Below are 15,498 nucleotides of genomic sequence, written 5' to 3'. Positions count from 1 at the left end.
ACTCAAGCTTTCTCATGATCTTAAATAAGACCCCTAAAAGATAAAGCAGAAAATTGTAGAATACAAATATCTTATAGTTCCTTTATAAAGTTCCTTTATAAAGACCAAAAAAATTTAATTATGTATGACATATCTCCCATAATCCCTAAACAACGAATTTATAGCTTTGAACTCTTGTGCTCCTTCTGTTGATCCAAAACCATAAATTGGCTAGAAATAGCACATTTCATTACAGTTTTGGCCTTGATGGAGTATGTGCCATTTGGGCAAATCGAAAACCATGAAAAAATTTAAATTCTAGGTCATTTTGTTTTATAATACTGAAAGACTTCAGAGGTAAATGTGTATACCACATCAGACTCAGTGCAATCTGTAAATGCTAAAATACTCCCACATTCCTGGGTTTATAATGAAGAGTGACTAACTTACCTATAACTATTGTTCTCCTAGCTGGTGTTTATAATTTAGTATAAACTACCATCCAGCAATAAATCAAATAATATGGCGAATCTCAAGGAGAAGTAAAATCTCTTAATGGCAGGAACTAGTCAACCGTGAGAGGAAATGATGCATTTGACTTTATAGTGGTATTTGTGCTAATGAGACATGTTTATACTCTAGTATGACTACATTTCTGTCAAGGTTAGCTGGTGACAAGAGTTCAAACCAACTTTAAAAATCTTTTTTTGAAAATAAACATGGACCTATTTCCCAGGGATTCATTACTAAGTGCCTACTATGTGCCAGACAGTCTTCCATAAACTTTAGATGTAATTTTGGGGGAAAAAACATAAAAATTCCCAGCCTTCGATGGGGCTTACATCCTAGTTGGGGAGGAACAGGAAATAAAAATGAATCTAGTAAGTAATATTATGTAAAGGATGTCTAAGAACTTTTCATTGTGAAATTAAGTTTAAATTTGGAATACAGAGAGCCTAGCCCTTTATAGACAAAATGCCTGTCACTCAACCCCACTGTGAGATTCAAAGGTGTATGTCTTACAACTAGTATGAAATGAGTTTGGTATTAATAATATGAACCATGCTTCTGCCAATAACTGTATTTCATATTTCCTCTTTGAACTACTGTCCCATGAGGCTTGTCCTCTCATTCAAAGCCTTTGGTGCCCTGTCCTTCTATTCTTGATGCATCTCCCTTTCTCTGACCACCATGTATACAATATCTTGGTCAGGCACTACACTAAGTGCTGGAGATACATAGTTAATTAAGACATAGTCTTTACCCTCAGAGAGTTGACTTTCCAACAGGAGAAAGACAAAGGAATATCAAGGCTTATGAGCGTGTAACTGAAGTATGGAAAACATGCTGGGTGAGCCCAGAGAAGGGAATGATTACCTCTGCCTGGGGAAGGCTAGTCTGAGGAGGCGCCTTATGCTGAGTCTGGGAGGATGGGTAGACATGTGAAGGCAGAGACAGTATAGTGGCTCATATGGGCCAGGAAGAATATAAGCTTGGGAGATCGGGCAGAGAGGAAGTGAAGCTAAATCCTGGAACAGCAGAGGCTATGTCTGCCCAGATACCATTACTTGGAGCTACGTCCCTCATGAGAAGAAATGGAAAGCAAAGCAGAGGCAGCTTATGGGCAGACTAGAGCTGTAGCCCTGGGCACATTGTGAAGGGTGACTGGATCTCAAGGCACAGGCTAACTAAAGGGAAAGCATCTAAAGAAAGCAAGGAGATTAAGCAGCAAAAGAGAACAACGCTAACAATCTATAGACCCAGACACAGATTGTGCTCTCATTCTCTTGGCAGACCTCTCCATTCCCCACTGGACATGCTGCCAACCAGTCGTCCAGGTTTGACAGCAGACTCTTCCATTTGTATCCTAGTCCCAACCTAGCAATGCTCCCAAACCAAACACAGCGGAAGTCCCACTGTGTGTGCCCTTTACTCATGCACAAGCTGGATAAGATAAAGAGAGCTTCCCCCCACCATGTTAAATTCCCATAAAATGCATGTTCCAGAATTCATATAGGACTCTTTATTTTTAACCACAGTCACTATCCTCTGGTCCTAGAAAATCAATAGCAAGAAGACACTATGCCTTGGGATCATTCTATGCATTATATATAGCATACTATAGTGTGATCATCCATCTCCCCAGCTAGTGTGGGAACCCCTCAAGGGCAGGGACTCGCTAATAGTAGGCATTCAATTAAGGGCTGACAAACAAATGAATGAATTAACCCACTGGATTTTTCTCCATAGTTCCAAGCTAGTACAACACATGGAAAAAACACCAATTGCTGCTATTTTTCATTCTAAATGATGACAGTATGAAGGCTATTCAACTGGCCTGTCACAAACACAAAACCCATGATCCTATCTACATAGGCACACAAAGTCATACACCAGAATTAGAAGAGAGCAGTTTTAAATTTAAGTTTTTAAAGAAAAGGTTCTACTCTCAGAAATTTGCTATGTGAGTATGATAGTGCCAGTTAAGAGTTCACACACACACAACCCAGCTTGGAAAGAAAGAAACGTTGTAACCCAGAAATATTATGGGGAGAAAACACCTTTGCAAAATTTCAAGAACTGAGTTCAAGCCCCACCACCTCCAAATGAATACACACAGGTTTGAACTGCAGGGGTCCACTTATATGAAGATTTTTTTCAATACAAGTTCCACCAGCGTGCCTGCCTCGCCTGCTTCCCCTTCCACCTCCTCCACCTCTGCCACCCCTGAGACAACAAGACAAACCCCTCCTCTTCCTCCTCTTCTTCCTCCTCAGCCTACTTAGTGTGAAGAGACCAGGATGAAGACTTTTATAATGAATAGCAGTAAACACATTTTCTCTTTCTTATGATTTTCTTAATCACATTCTTTTCTCTAGCTTATTTTATTGTAAGAATAGACATATAATGTACAAACTATGTGTTAATCAACTGTCTATGTTCTTTGGAAGGCAGTAGGTCATTAGTAGGCTATTTATTAGTAGATAAGTTTTGGAGGCATCAAAAGTTATATATGGATTTTAAACTGGGAGAGGGCACCCTAGCCTCCATATTGTTCAAGGGTCAGCTGTATAAATATGCAGTATCCTTAACAGGGCTGAAATATAACAGGCAAAAATGGAAGAGAAATTTTTCTTTAAAAAGAAAAAAAAAAAGGCCACATTGTTAAATCAAAAAGTAAACAGTCATTTACATCAAAGTCTATCACTCTGGACAGGTAATCCTTGGGCAAGTTTGAGCTTGGGCTCTTGAGGCATGCTCGAGAATATGCAATCTCCCAAAGCAGCCAGGTTGTGCCCTGCTCCTAAGGTCTCTCCAGCAGTTGTCCTCTAGTGCCCAGATTACAAATGCTATGCTTGGTGCAGAAGAGAGTTGACCACACTGACTGAAAACAATAATGTTAAGATTTGTGTAGAGAAATGCAAACGTGTAGAAGTCCAGATTGAGGGTCAGTGAGCAAAGAAACTTGAAAGTCAGCCCCTCCTCCCCTGCAGTGTGAGGTTTGGGGGACAGGGGAGGGGGGCTCTTCTCTTGGTGAGAAGAAGAAGAAAGTACAGAGACTAGTACAGCAGAGAGCTACCCTTTCTGGAATCCACAGAGGGTCTGGCCTTTTATCCCCAGGCCCAAGCCCTAGACTGGGGGCCCGGGTTTTGTCATGGGCACCTCCCTGCTGCCCTGCCCCTGCTGCTCCACATGAGCAGAGAGAGACAGGAGGCAGGCCCCTCTGACACCTACTTAACCAAGGCAGATGGAGAGGAGAGCTCGTGGGATGCCTTTACTTCCCCCTCAGGAGGCGCCCAGCAGGAGCCCACAGAGCCAGCAGCTCCAAAATCGGATTTCCAAACATCCTCCCACCCCAGAACAGGCCTTACCCCTCTGGCAGGAGGAAACAGAGCATTAAGCAAGTGTGGCTCTGGCGTACAAAGGGGATTTTAGAAGACCTGAAGAAGCCTTCTTACAGGATCCTGCACTTTTTTCGAACCTCTACAGAAGTAACCAAGTTGAGAAACAGTTATTCACTCACTGACCCAAAGGGGGCAAGGGTGTTACTTTAAGGAGGACACAATCCGTGTCTGCAAGACGTCCTGAGTTACAGACACATACTTTATTAATAATCTTATATACACAAAATGTCCAAGAGAAAGCCTAACAGGCTAATTTCTGACAGCTCCAGATAACAGCAGGAGGAACTGAAGTCACGCTGATTCTCCGGCTTCCACGAACTACTCAAAAGCAATGGTCCCTTTCCCACCCAAGGGATGTGATACAAATAAATAAATACAATTATCTGCAGAACTCAAAGTGCAAGAAGAACACTGTGAAGTCCTTCTCCCCAAGTGCAGTGACTTGTGGGAAACAGATAGGAAAATAAAAAGAACAGCTGGAAAATTTAATTACAGAACAACGCAAAAGCTGACACGGTTTCACAGGATGAGCCAACGGCCGGAGCCACTCTCCTTTACCTTAAGATACAGAAGCAGCTCTTCGCTCCTGAAGATAAGCGGCAAAACCCGAATCTCTGTTTGCTGTCAATGTCAGTGAGCACGAACGTGAAGTTCTGGCCAACTTGGCTAACTGTGAGGCTGCGGCAAAGATAGAACAAAGAGGAAAATGAATGTGCAGTAAGTTTCTTGATAAAGTATCTAATCGCAACAAGTCGTTGAACCGGTAACATTTCCTCTCTCAGTGGAACTCTTTATAAATGAACTTAAAATTTACACACTTCAAGGAAACAGACTGTGAATTGGTTAAAAAAAAAAAAAAAAAAAAGAAAATACAGCCCATAGCCCACTGTGTGACCACCTCAGAAATCACAATCTTCAGAGCTATCATACTTTCCCCTTACTGAGCTCAGGCCCTGAGGTAGGTCTGTTAATCAGCCCATCAATCCTGAAAGGTGCATCCTATTAACCTCATTTGATAGATGAAGAAACAGTCTAGAGAGGCACTGCCTAAGGTCCCAGCTGGTAAGAGGCAAGAGGCTGGATTTAAAGCCTCGCTCTGGCTCCAAAGGCCACTCCACCAGCTTGCTGTTAACAGTGCCTGGTGTCTCCTCTAGCTCAGAAAACAATATTACAACAGAATTTAGGTGTCTACTATGTGGCCAGCCAAAAGTTAGACACTTGATCTATATCATCTCATTCACTCTCACAGCCACCATGGAATTTAGATGATGTTCCCAGTCTACACAAAAGGAAACTAAATAACAGAATAGGTAGTAACTGAATCAAGTTCACAGAGCTGCTAAGGGGAGAAGCTAAAATCGAAATTGAAAAGAAAAGAGAGCAAAGTTAGGTATTACTTTCCTAAATTTCTGCATCTTTCACAATTTCTAAGCTTATGAGGAACATATTTCATATTTTAGAGGATAGAAATACCAAAATGTCTAGCGTTGCAAGGTGCTTTCTAAGAAATGGAAACAATGTTTTTTAAAAAGACAATTTTTAAAAAGCTAAAAATTTCTGCGTCAATACAAAAATACATAAACCACACATAAATGTAATATATAACTTAAAAATATCTATTTTTAAATTAAAAAGCATAAAACCACACATAAATGTAATATATAACTTAAAAATATCTATTTTTAAATTAAAAAGCATAAAACCACACATAAATGTAATATATAACTTAAAAATATCTATTTTTAAATTAAAAAGCATATTACTAATCAGATTAATCCAGAAACTTTTTTAAATGTTACAAAATGTTTTAAAAACCTCTTTTTATCAGTTAGCTTGGATTCTATTCCTTTTTAAAAATTTAACCTTTCCAAATTCTATTATATAATGTAAATTTATACTAACAAAATATTTTAGAATTTGACATTGAATTATTTAAAGGGACTCATACTGTATCTTTACAAAGTATACTCAAATTGATAAAATACTCAAATTGGTAAAATATTCAAATCTATGCCATCAGCTATCAATTACTTTATAAATTATTAGTAGAAATGAAAAATCATAGTTTACCAGGCCTTTTCCAAAGGCAGAATCCTCATTGAGTCTTTGGATATGATACGAATTAAGTTTTCAAATATAGGGTAGACTTTCTTTCTAAAACTCTGTAATACAACCTGCATAGAAAATTAAAAGAATTTTCAAGGTATCCCAATATAAAAGTCAATGGACCCTGCCTGGTCATATTTAAGCAAACAACTCCATTCCTTAGAGCAAGGTTAGAAAGTGCAAGAAAATAATTCAGAAAGAAAAGAAAGTGTTCCACTCTCCTTATTTAACTAGGAAGGTGAACAAAAACAAGGCGGCAATTTAAAAGCAACGTGGTAATAAAGCAGGTGTAAGTAATGCTATCCCTCCACCTTACTCAGCCAGGAGAAGGAACACATTTCTATAAAAGTTATAGAGCTGTCAAGGGGACACCAAACGCTACCTTCTTATGGCTGTTATGTTTTATCTATAAAGCTTGGATACTGTGTTACTATGGTGATTTAATACTATGTTTTAAAGGGGGATTATATGATTAATTTTAACAAGGTTGAGAACTGAAGATGTGTGAGAAACAGGATTCTAGCTCACATAATTAAAGTGACTGGGGAGAAAAGTGGGGCCTCAATGGGGGAAGGGAAACCCTGTTTTATTAAAATATTTAAAGCAACAGGTCTGGATGATTCTAAGTTACAAATAAGCTCATGCTTTTGTGAAATATTACTATGTGATCATACAAAATATGATTGTTCATTATTTTAATTCAAGGTTTTTCACTTATAGAATGCTTAAAATGAATACTCTCTAAGTAGCATCCTACAAGGGAAGGGTATTGATAGGGGTGGATGAAAAGAAAACACCCAGAATCTCTAGGAAAAGGACACAGAATGAACACGACTTGACTCGTGAATTGGGTGTCATTAATTTCCTACTATTTTTTCACTCCCATTAAAAATGCTGAAAATGTGTTCAGCTACGCTGTAGGCTCAAAGAATGAATCATTACTCATTTACTTGGTTCAAATCCCAACTCAATCACTTGCTAAATGGGCCTTAATTTAGCAAGTTACTTAAAACCTCTAAGCACCTCAGTTTCTTCACCTGGAATAACAATGAAAAACTACCACCCCACCCATAGGATGTTTTGAGAATAAGTGGAGTAAGTATTTAGTATAAAGGCCTGTCCATAGTAGGAACAATTAATAAAAGGGATGCAAGCTGTTACCAACTGTGAAAACTGAAGTTCACATTAAAATCATGCATTTGCTTAGAATCTCCCTGATTCACTCAGCTTTATAATATCTGTGAATAGAAGTTAGTCCACCTTCTTTCTCTCTTGTCCCTTGCATTTTTTAAGGGTAGTCTTTTGGGTAACCAAGTGACTGATGTTTGCATTAAAGTGAAAGATTCTTTTGGGGGTGCCACAGCTTAAAAGGAGCACTTATTCATAATTAATTCACCTTTTTAATTCTTGGAAGGGTGAAGTACAAGTCATCAAAAGCCCCAAACCAGTAGACTCTAAAATATTTTTTCCTTGGACAATTTCCAATAAACTAAAAGCCTAGCAGGGGCTATCAAACAGAGGTTAATGTGAAGGGTTCTGAATCTCCAAGGAATTCATCATTTTCTTTCCTTACTTGCCGAAGTGGTCTATGGGAGTGTTCACTCTTTCTCCATAAAAATGACTTTAAGGAAACGATCTGTTTCCTTAAAGGCTGCAGTTTTTGTGTTTACCTCCAGGATCGGCATCCTAATTTCCACAGGAATCAGAGATTTCATGATGATGAAACCTAGAAGAAACCTTAGAAACCATCTTGCCAAATTCTCTTGTTTTACAGATAGGAAAACTGAGGCTTAGGGTTTAGTTTTGTTTTGTTTTCCAAAGTAATCAGGGCTAGAACAAAAATCCAAGCCAACTTCTGGTTTGGAGTCCTTCCCTTTCCATCACTCTGCACCAGACACAATGAAAACCCTCCCTGAGAAGCTTTCAACTCAGTTTAAGGAACTAAGGTATGTGAGAAATTCAGATAGTTGTCTTAGCAAACAAATTGTACTTTCCACTAAGCTACAGAAACCAAATTTGAGTGTCTCCAGAAACAAACCCAGCAGACCAGAGCCAAGATCAGTCTTAGCTGTGCTTCTGGTGCCTAGGTTAATACGGAAAACAAGGGAGAAAAGCAGTAAGTAATCGAACCACAGATTTTAACCTTCACGCTGCCTTTCAAATGCCTGCCACCCAAGCAAGGCTTCTTCAGCAGCATTTTGCTTAATCTTGAAGTTGTTTATAGGCCCAGTGTACAAATGGTATGAAGCACGTGGATGGACAGTTTGATTCCAGTCTTTCAGTGAGAAATGAGATTTTACATATGAGCCTCACTTTTAGTTTAGTTATCCATTTTGCAAATTGAGCTACAACTACACTAGGTACTGTAACAAGTGCTGGATATATAACATTGAATAATATAGACAGGGCCCCTGCCCTTACAGAGCTTACTGTCTAGTTGAAGAGGAATAATAAACAAGTATACCACAAAACATGCAGCTTGTAATAGTGTTATTACAAAACCAAAGAAGGAACAAAGAAGAAAATGGAAGAGAAAGAAAGGCCTTACTGAGATAATGTGGTCAGAAGAAGCTTCTCAAGGATGGCAACAATATTGACCTAAAGGATGAGTTGGAGCAGCCACTCAAGGAACAGAAGACTGGGTGTTTCAGGCAAAGAAAAGAGCTGTGTGAAGATTATGGGGGCTGGAAAAAGTCAGGCCTGGATCAAGGAACTTAAAGGACACCAGTTCTGTTAAAGCACTAGAGATAAAGGGGAAAGTGGCATTACATGAAGTTGCTAGATAAAGCAAGCGCCAGATTATGTAGAGAGACCCACAGGTCATGGTAAAGAATTAGGATTTTTTTTTTTTTTTTTTTGGTAAGGGCAAATGAAAAGTCATTGAATGGTTTTAATCAAGAAAAAACCGTCTGGTTTATAGTTTCAAAAGTTTGATCTGACATATGGAGAATGGTTTTGAAGAAGGCAGGAATAGGAGCAGAGAAAATAATCAGGAGGCTATTGCAGTAGTCCAGGTGAGATTGGATGGTGGCTTCACTCATGTAAGGAAAGCAGAGATGGAGAAGAGTGGCTAGTTCAGGTTACAGCTAGCAGGTATGAATGACAGGCTTGCAGATGGACTGAGAATTGGGGAGCAAAAAGGCGGAATATGACCATTTGATGATAGGAAAGACTAACAAGTGAGGGGCTCCATTTGGGATATGTCACGTCTGAGAAGGCTGTAAAACATCTAAATAGAGACGACAAGTATGGAGCTGAACGTACTAGCTAAGAAAGCAGAGGAAACGTTTGGATTGAAGCTATAAATTTGGAAGTCATCTATACACAGATGGTATTTAATGCCATGGTAAAGACTGAGATCATTTAGTGAGGGAGTTCAGAGAAACAAAAGAGGATCCAGGACTAATTTACAGAAATACCAATTTAGAGGATGGGTAGAGAAGAGACCAAAAGGGAAAAGAGAAAACAATCAGGCAGAACAAACAGAAGGGAGTGGTCAACTGTACTGATGCATCAAGATGAGAGAAAAAATGGCTATTGAATTGACCAATACGGAGGTTTTAGATGACCTTGATAAAAACAGCTCTAGTTTAACAACAGAAGCAGAAGACAGATTGAGGAGGACTGAGGAATAAATTGAAGTGTGTAGATAACTCTTCCAAAAAAGAGAGAACCAGACAGCAACTGAGTAGGAATGAAGAGTGAAAGGTGGGGAATGATTCACCAGGGGCAGAGATTTATGATACAGGAGAGAGAAGATAAAACATTAAGGTCTAGACTTTAGATTAGAATCCCAGATATGCTACTCACTAGCCATGCGAGCACAGACAAGTTATTATATCTCTCTGATTTCATCTGTAAAATAGGAATAACTACACTTTACAGAGTAGTTTTAAGGATCAGAAATACTGTATACAAGGTATCTAGCAGATAGTAGATGCACAACAAAAATAGTCATTATTAGTGTTATACAATTATAAAATTCAAGAGATAGAACTGAAACATTTTGTCGCCCTCGTCTACATGAGCCTGACAAAGTCAACATAAATCATGACTGTAGAGTTAAAATGCATCAAAGCTGAAAGAACAGCAGAGATCTAAGCCAATTCCCATATTTTATCCATGAAGAAATGAAGGCCCTCAGCAGAAATGTCACTTGCTTCACAGCACAGAGCAATCAGTGGTAAAAACAAAACTAAAACCTAGATCTCCTGGTTGTTACCCCCAACATTCTGTCCACCAAGGCCCAACTGCTTCATCATGACCTAATGCTATAGAAAATCATCAGGGGGCACAGCTGAACCTACAGTTTAAGCTAAGCCAATGGACTAAGTGGGCCAGATAGACTCAGGTTTGGAAAGCACAGCAGGGTGAATGCACAGTGGAGAGGTCTGGGAAGGTAAGACGCTAACACACTAATCCTTGTTGCTCTGCGTGGGTTTTGTTTTCTTCAGTTATCTAAATTTTCTACTTCTCTACAAGAAACATATATTGCTTTTGAAATAAATAAAGTTTGTTTAGTCACTTTATTTATGCTGTGATGGACTGTAAATGCAGGCAGTGTGGTATAACAGAGAAATTATGATGGAACTGGGGGTGAGACAAATGAGTGCTCCAAAAGCAGCCCCACTACTTACTAGTCCTGGGACCTTGGGCCAGATACTGGACCTGACTGAGCCGGTTTCCTCCTATGTGGCAGGAGGGTAACTGTAAACTTGCTAACGTGTAACAGTTTAGTGCATGAAAAGAACATAGCACAATGCCTGGCACAAAACAGATACATAACGACATGGTAAGTAGTATTTGAGCCACATTTGCATCTGTGGTTATATCCTGAACCATTAGATGATGCCTCTGCCCCTGAAAAGATCATGTCATTTCATTCCATGCTCCTGTCATTTGTGTGTGCCAGTAAAATTTACTGGGCAAGTTAATGGTAGCTGACTTTCTGGGTTCTGAAAGAGAGTAAGTGCAAACATGGAAAGGAATAGCTTTTCCATCATCCGATGCATCTCTTGAGTGCCTTGACTAACTGAAGCTGTCAGCTATTGAGTGTAAGCAAGTAGTGACCACAATATGGAATGGTACAAGTCTTTTTTTAAGAGACTGCTTTCATCAATAACAATGAAAAGATTTTGAGAGTGATAAGGAAACTCAGCACTGACACTTCACTACTCCCCTCCACTGAGAGTTTCAAGGACGGCATAGGGTAGAAATAACTCTGGATTGAGAATAAGAGTATCTGTTCCTTTCCCAGCTCTGTAATTACATACTTGTGACCATAAGCAAGTCATTTCACCTCTGCGGATCTTGGTTTCCCTTCTGTAAAATGGGAAGTTTGAACCAGATGAATTTCAGCTTCAAAATCCTGCGGTCTTGTTCCCACACATTTTCAAGGCCTCCTGTGGCCAGAGCCCAAGCACTCATGGTACACGTCACCCTCTCCCCAGCAGGCTCCATCTGCTCTGGCTGAACACTCACCAGGCTCACTCAGGGTTTCTCCTCTGCTTTGCTCTTCAGTGCATATGGGGTGTTAGGCTCTCCCTTCCACTTACCCACTTCCTGCCGTCCTGGCAGACTCAACACAAGCCTCCCCCACCGTAAGACATTTTCTCTGACCATTTCAGTCTTCTCTAACCTCACTATCCTTTGGATAGATATTGTTTAACATGTCTTTATAATACTTCCTGGACTAGACTAGGAAACACATGGAGGGCTGGGCTTCAAGTCTGAGACCACTTCCATATCCTCCACATAACCCAACATAATGCTACACATCCTGAACCTTCCTTTGCGCTTTTGTAAAAAAGATACCACCACCACCAATCTCCTAGAGCTGCTGGAAGAATAAACGAGGCAATAATGTGACAATGCCCAGCACTTTGACTAGAATCAATTAGGAAATCAAATACTAATTTTCTTCTTTCCCTCCCTCTTTCTGTATTTGGCGACTGGGCTTCCCCACAAGATGGTCTACTGAGAAATGTCTTCATTTGAGAGATGGAAATCTTGGTTGTGCTAGTAGCCAAAGAGGATCTTGAGCAAGTCCCAATTTCTCTGCAGCTTCAATTTTTTTCAAATGAAGATAATGGCACTTGTTCTTATCTCTTATGATAGGAAGATAAAATGAGATAATTCATGAGGAGGCACTTTCTTTTGAAAAGCTACCAGCATTATTATTTTTCATAAGTCCTAGTTTCAGAAAGAAAAATCTTAAAACAGCACAAGAGACAGCAAGATGTCAATGTTAACGGGTGATTTGATGATGACTGTGAAAATCCCACTCTTGATATAGACTAGAAATGTCAGAAAGTTGTATTACTGTTCCTTGGGGTAGAAAAGCACAGATACTGAAAAGATTAGGAAGCTTTCTTTTTTGAACGCAATCACCTGGGGCATTACTCATTTCCCAGGCTGGCGTATTTCTCAGTTAAACAATATCATAAACACACCTGGCGGGGCTTTGTGGGCCTCAGAATCTGGGCATATCCATTTGACAGTGCTAACCACAAATTAATAAAAAAAATTGTGACATTAAAACCTTTTATCTATTGTAAATAAACTTCATTATCATCATCTCTTCTGCATTGAAAGTATACCAAGGTTAGAGGTGGGAAAACAGAAAAATACGGTCCCCAAAATAAAGTGGGCTTTTTTGGTATCAATAAAATTTAACAGCACAGGGTATGTAACATAATACAACGTAAGAAAGAGCTACTGCACATGTCGAGGATTAAAATATTTCCGTAAAGAAACATTTCTGTCCTCAAATCATTTTGTGGGGGAAAGAAATGAAGAACATGATTAGGGAAGGTAACTTGGGAGAAGCATTTTAGAAGAAAAACATTTCTAACAACAACAAAAGCATCAGAAATTGATAACAAAAAAGATTTTAGAATTATCACTTAAGGACTTTGCTTTTTTTCCATTTCAGAATGTAATCCAGACAGGGAGCTAAGTAGAGGGAGATATGTGGTACAAATGAGAGAAAGTGTGTTTGTGTGCACGCACGCACACGCACACACACATGCACACGCGTGTGCTGGGGAGGGAGATCTAATCTGTGAATTTCTTCTAGTATTAGTTTACAAAGTCAATTAAGGAATACCTATCCAAAAAAGATCACCACTCTAGTAAGAAGTCATGTAAAAATGTATTTTCTTATTTTTTCTTCGTTAAACACCTAACTACATTTTTAAAAACATTTCAGCTTTATTACTTTGTATAAATACGCCCTTGCCGTGATTTGTAATACATTTTATAAGTAACTGGAGGAGATTTCATGCATCGCTAATTCATACATATAAATGTGAAGTTTGCATTAAATATCTCTAAACAAAATCCTACTTCCTTGCTATTTTTAGAAGGAATAGGCTAAAGAAGAGACAAGAGGACTCTGATTACAAAAACTGACCCTTTTAGAATTAAGGCTATTCTGTTTTGAGCATCAACCTGCTACTAAAACATCCCTGGTACCAGGATTTTAAAAGGTCTGGAAATACTACAATGGTTGATTGGCTTTAAAAATAACATGTTAGAACCAGGGAGAGCAGTGATTAGAAGTAGCTGGCAACACTCCAGAGTTGCTTTTTAGTACTCTTTTAAACTCCTTTGGCTACCAATTCTCATCTCACACCATTTTTAGGTTTATGCCAAGTAAACCAGGACACTGGTATCACAAAGTGTAGAAAAGATCCAAGCAGCATACTACCCACATACACTCTAAATCACTAAAATTTTTCAGGCCCTGTCTTGTTTGTGTACGCTAAAATATATAATAGAATCTTCCTGAAGATGAGCATATTTTATAGCTTTCTTGGAACATATTATGGTATTTATTGCTTACAATGGTATTTTCTACAACATTTCTGTCAATAAAAGTAGAATTTTTAAGATGAAATGTACCTACAGTTTCACAGTTCAAATTTCCATTAAGAAAAAATTGAAAAGAGACATCAAGTGGGCAAATAAATGATTTTAAAAATTAATGCTTCAACTGTAATGAAAAAGAGTAGATATTTCTTGAAAATAAGATAAAGATGATTATTTTGTCATTTTATTAATATAGTTAATAAATTACAGTTTTATAAAGTAAAGAAAAAAGCTCTTCTAGAATTGTTACCATTAACCAGTGGCTTATTAAAAAACAAAACAAAGCAAAACCTCAGATTGTTTTAATTATCTTAGAGTTCTTATATTTGTACCTCTCCAAGAAATAGTTTATTATAATGTAAACACTAAAGAAATATTTAGATGGTTTAGTATTTTTTAGTCTAGAAATCTATAAAATGCTGATTTCCCTAGAGATACCATTCTTAGCCACCTAAACAAAATGTAAAACACTATTTAGCAATATTCTTTTTAAATAGCTGAATACCTTTAAACAAGATAGGTCTATGCTGATTTAAATTGTAAGTTGAAGTCTAGGAAAAACAAAGTCTACGTAATACTCAAAAGGCCATGGAGTCATGTAAAATTAATTGTTTAAGCCAAACATATTCATATTTAAATAAAAATTAAATAGCATTGGATTAAATACCAACCATTCTTAATCATGGTTTAAGTCTGATAACCAAAATCAAAAATTTAATGCCATACAAAATACATCTCACAAACTAACCAATGCAAAGCTCTAAGCTTTAAACTTTTTGATAGTGTCAATAAAATCTCCAGGAAGGGAGAATATTGCAACTCTCCTTGGAACATAGGTGTCTTAAATCATGGTTAAACAGACAGAATGTTAAGAATGGTGTGGTTTTTATTTTCTATAGCAGGTTTATTGACACTTTTTTCTAGTAAAATTTGAAAATCTGACACTACCTGTCCACATAGAAGGGGAAACAAAACTTGGTCAAAGTCTGTAGAACTTCCTGTGGAGAGAAAGAGAGATAATTTATACATCTAATGGGACCAATAAATCTAACATTAACCACAGCACACAATCTAGCAACTTTACCCTAAAGAAAGAGGAGACAGATGAAGAAATATGGGCTTTATCAATTACATGGGAGGAGTGCTAGGCAGTCAATCATGAGAAATAATAAACATGATCAAACTTCATTAAAAATGAAAAATTAATCAAGAATCACACATGGGCAAGCAGCAGGAGCCATGCAGGAAAGCTCTGAAGGGAGGGAGGCGGTTGGGTTGCTGAGTGTTAACACCCCTCCAGGGACCATCTCCAGCCTGACCATATGGATCAGAGTGAATAACACCGAGCCACATGGGTTTGGCCTGGCAGGGCCGCTGTTGCTGGCACCGTTTTTGCCTGTTACCTAGGAACAGAGGGGGCCGGGATTAGACAACGCTTCCCAACATCAATAGGCCAAATCACAGCAGAATAGAAAGCCAACTTGAAGATAATTGTCCCTGAACATTGTCAACTACATTTTTTAGAGTTTAAAACTTCATTTACTTACTTTATAAAGAAGTTGCCATTTCTGGCATAAATTTATTTTGGAACCAAACCATAACAATTTTAAGTATGCACTATTTCTAGTTAAATATT

At 38.3% G+C, this 15,498-nt stretch overlaps 1 protein-coding gene across 1 annotated transcript in view; it reads right to left on the bottom strand.

Annotated features, from left to right (window-relative positions):
- Window positions 1–15,498, bottom strand: part of DENND1A (DENN/MADD domain containing 1A) — a 567,888-nt gene that overhangs the window by 354,712 nt on the left and 197,678 nt on the right. The window contains exons 4-5 of the mRNA XM_012664446.1: window positions 14,811–14,860; window positions 4,443–4,562 (exon numbers count right to left, since the gene is read on the bottom strand). Of these exons, the coding sequence (XP_012519900.1) occupies window positions 4,443–4,562; window positions 14,811–14,860 (170 nt within the window). The remainder of the gene's footprint in view (window positions 1–4,442; window positions 4,563–14,810; window positions 14,861–15,498) is intronic.

The sequence above is a fragment of the Propithecus coquereli genome, unplaced genomic scaffold (genome assembly GCF_000956105.1).
Source record: "Propithecus coquereli isolate 6110/MARCELLA unplaced genomic scaffold, Pcoq_1.0 Scaffold89, whole genome shotgun sequence".
NCBI lineage: Eukaryota > Metazoa > Chordata > Mammalia > Primates > Indriidae > Propithecus > Propithecus coquereli.
The sequence above is the reverse complement of the archived record's forward strand: the minus strand, read 5'-3'. Positions and strand labels throughout refer to the sequence as shown.